General features: G+C 57.0%; 1 protein-coding gene across 1 annotated transcript; it reads right to left on the bottom strand.

Moving 5' to 3' along the window:
• Nucleotides 1-1,304: 1,304 nt before the first annotated feature.
• Nucleotides 1,305-3,060, bottom strand: LOC103754316 (potassium channel subfamily K member 9). Its single transcript, XM_029960429.1, has 2 exons — nt 3,024-3,060; nt 1,305-2,617 (listed from the first exon to the last, which is right to left on the bottom strand). Exons 1-2 carry the CDS (start codon nt 3,058-3,060, stop codon nt 1,671-1,673), a joined length of 984 nt encoding a protein of 327 aa, XP_029816289.1. The 3' UTR covers nt 1,305-1,670.
• Nucleotides 3,061-3,398: the final 338 nt, after the last annotated feature.

Below are 3,398 nucleotides of genomic sequence, written 5' to 3'. Positions count from 1 at the left end.
GCTGCCCAGCTCTGATGGCAAAGGCATCACATTACAGCCAATCCTTGGGCTGACAGCCTTGGGGAGGGTGGGGGAGATGGGAGATGGCAACAAAGGGGCTGAGCTGGTGGGATCAGCATGAAGTGACACCACTGAGGAGCTCAGAAGCCAATGAAACTCTCATTTTTAAGCCTGTTTTACACGCTCAGAGCTTGCTTTCTGCCTCCCCACCCCCCTTCTCTTTAAAACCAAGGCTCACCCAGCTGGTCCAGATCTGGGGCCACTGGTGCAAAGTGAGGCAGCTGCTGAGCCCCTGGGGGGAACTGCAGTCTCTGGGGTTTGGGGCTTGGACACATCCCTCTGCTCCTCCTCCTGACAAATAACCAACCACCACCAGCTGGATTCATCTTTTATTAAGCTGCCACTCAGAACAAAAGGGAGAGAGCAAAGCCTGCCCTGAGACCTTTCCAACACTGGCACTCTCCATGCCTTCACATCAAGAAAGGTGGATTTTCCTTCAGGAAAACCCCCTTAGAGGGTATTTTAGGTAGAGCCATTAGAGAAAATGTCCCTTTACTGGGGAAAAAAAAAGTGAAACAGGGCTGTCAGAGCCTAGTCCTGCTTTCCTGCGGATGAGACAGGATGGACAAAGGCCACCAGCTGGAAAGAGCCTCCCAGGTGTAGGGGGCACGTGGGGATGGGATCAGCCCCCTCAGGTAAGACCCAGGGGCTCGTAGGGACTGTGAGTAGGTGAGGAACTGGCACTCCTTCTGGGCTTCCAGCTGGAGGAAAGGTGGAGAAGGGAGGGGTGATTTTAGCTAAAAAAAAAGTCTCCTCAAGGCCAAGCCCTTTTCAAGTGACTGTGTGTGGCTGAGGAAGGCTCTCCCTGGGGCTGCCCTTGGCACAGTGTGGGCTCAGCAGAGGAGGGCTGGGCTGGGCTAGACTGGACTGGACTGGACTGCAGGAGTTCAGCTTCCCCTGTGAGTGGGACACAGATCCCACCAGCCAGCTCAGGACCTCCCAGTGGCAGTGAGGTGTAAGAGGTACGGTGTGCTGGTGGGCAAGTGGGTGAGTGCATGGGCCTCCAGCTTCCAGAAGCACTGAGCCAGCCTAAAGGACTGGGAGATGCAGCTCCATGAAGCCATCCCCATGTGCTGAGCCCCTTCCCCCCTGCCCATCACCAGCTGCAAACCTACTGCATGGCACTGACTTACCTGCATCCAGTGTCAGGGGACAACTTAAAGGTCCCCAGCCCTGCAGGGCTCACTCACATGGGCCCTGGATGTGGTACTCTCAGCAAGTGCAACCCACCCCATGGAGCAGCAGCCACAGCCAAGGTTTGGCAGGGTGGGAAAGCAGCAATGCACCCTTGGGGGAGCAGGGAGGTGGGAAAGCAAACCTACAGCTTGCCGGGCTTCACACCAGGGGGGCTCTTGCCAGACCCAAATGCCTGAACCTACTTGGGAGGAAAAAGCAAATAAAAACCGACAATGTCATTCAGTGCCTGCAAAAAAGGAGTACTTATTTCTCAACAGGGTTTAAAGGCTCCTGCTGGACCCTCGTGGGGCTGGCTGCCAGCTGAAGGGGGAGAGGAACAGAAGAAATGAGAGAGTAAGAAGAACCTGGCATCTCTGTTCTTAATTTATCATCATGGTAAGACTCGAGCACTGAGTGCAGCTCGGCACACGCTCCTAGATGGATTTCCTGCGCAGCCGGGGGTGCTGCCGGCAGCGAGGGCTGCTGGATGATAAAGTGCTCCCCGGGGAAGAGCCGGTCTGACCCCGCGTGCTCAGGGACACCTCGTCGATTTTGTAGGAGATGGAGTTGTAGTACACGGGGTTGGTGTGGCAGCTCAGGGTCTCGGGGTGGGAGGGCACGGGGCTGCCGCACACCTGGGGTCTGTAGCACAGGCACGTGCAGAAGGAGGGCACCGCGGCCGCAGAGTTGGCCGACTGGCGCCGCTGCCTCTCCGCGTCCTCCTGGACCAGCGGGATCAGGTTCATCTGGCTCGTCCTGTCCTCCACGGGGAGAAAAATGGCGTTGCTGCTCCGGCTGTCCTCTTTTGGCTTGAGGTGGATGTTGTTCCGGGCTCTCCTCAGCGAGGCTCGCTCCTCGGCGTCCCGCCGCTCGTCCTCCGAGTTCATCGTCAGGAACCGCAGCACCACCAGGTTGAGGAAGGCGCCGATGACGGTCAGGCCCACCAGGATGTACATGAAGCTGAAAGCCACGTACGGGGGCTTCTTCTGCAGAGCCTCGTTCTTCTGCAGAGCCACAAAGTCTCCAAAGCCAATAGTGGTCAGGGTGATGAAGCAGTAGTAATAGGCATGAAAGAAAGTCCAGCCCTCGAAGTAGGAGAAGGCTGCGGCGCCGATGCACAGGGTGCCCATGCAGGACAGGAAGCCCACAAGGACCATGTTCTCCATGGAGACATGGGTTGTCCTCATGCCCAGACACTTCTTGATCTTCTTGAGCAGCAGCCGCACCACGGTGTTCATGCGCTCCCCCAGGCTCTGGAACATGACCAGCGTCAGGGGGATGCCCAGGATGGCGTAGAACATGCAGAAAACCTTGCCGGCATCCGTGCCCGGGGCAGCATGTCCATAGCCTGTGGAGGAAAGAGGAAAAGTGGTGTCAAGCCCTCACTGGGGTTTCCAGCAAGGCTGCCCTGGGAGCAGAGGAGCAGTAGGAGAGTGGAGGAAAATGGGAAACGACTCGGTAACAGATCTGCAGGCAGTGCTAACGGGGCCACGTGAGGCTACATCCTTTGGGATGATGGCACATCACAGTATCATGTAGGCAGAACCTCATTTGGCCTCTAAAGAGAGAAGGCCCCCTCCTGACAGACCTTGAGCTTGTCGCAGAGGCCAGGAGGGGCCCTAAAGCTGGACTGGGGTCTAGAGCTGGACAAGCCTCCTGCAGCTCACAAACCATTCAGAGGCCATGCCAATGCAGCGCCAGGTGTGCAGGGTAACCTTAGGGAGGCTGAGGGCTCCACAGGATGCTGAGACAACAGTGCCAGGGTCACCCTGTGGGAGGGAACACACCCAGCCAGGACTGTCCACAACTGCCCCGCAGGGGCATCGACACCTCCCCTGGCACCTGCTCTTGGTCCCCCTGAGCACTCCAGTGTCACAGGAACCTTTGACTCTTGGCTATATGAGAACCCACTGTGTGACCTTGTTGGACATGAGTTATAGAGCCAGTCTCTGCAGAAGCATCTAAGTGTGGGAGGCCTTCTGAAGAGCCACTCCAGATTTACTCCAGTGTCACCAAGACTCAGACCTAAATCACGGCCATACTATTGGGGAGGAGGGGTTGTGCTGTTTTAGATGCAGGGAAGTGAGCATTTATGCCACTGAAGCCCTGTCAGCCCTTGTCCTGGGGACAAGGAGCTCAAGGAGGACAAGGTTTGCCTTGAA

This window comes from Manacus vitellinus, unplaced genomic scaffold, assembly GCF_001715985.3.
Source record: "Manacus vitellinus isolate BGI_N305 unplaced genomic scaffold, ASM171598v3 scaffold_26_pilon, whole genome shotgun sequence".
Classification (NCBI taxonomy): Eukaryota; Metazoa; Chordata; class Aves; order Passeriformes; family Pipridae; genus Manacus; species Manacus vitellinus.
The sequence above is the reverse complement of the archived record's forward strand: the minus strand, read 5'-3'. Positions and strand labels throughout refer to the sequence as shown.

Coding starts and splice junctions, on each gene's coding strand:
- LOC103754316 (XM_029960429.1), bottom strand. CDS start 3,060: ATGCCCCTGCGGGGCAGTTGTGGACAGTCCTGGCTGG. Junction 2,618..3,023: donor TTGTGGACAGTCCTGGCTGG/GTGTGTTCCCTC, acceptor AACCCCAGTGAG/GGCTTGACACCACTTTTCCT.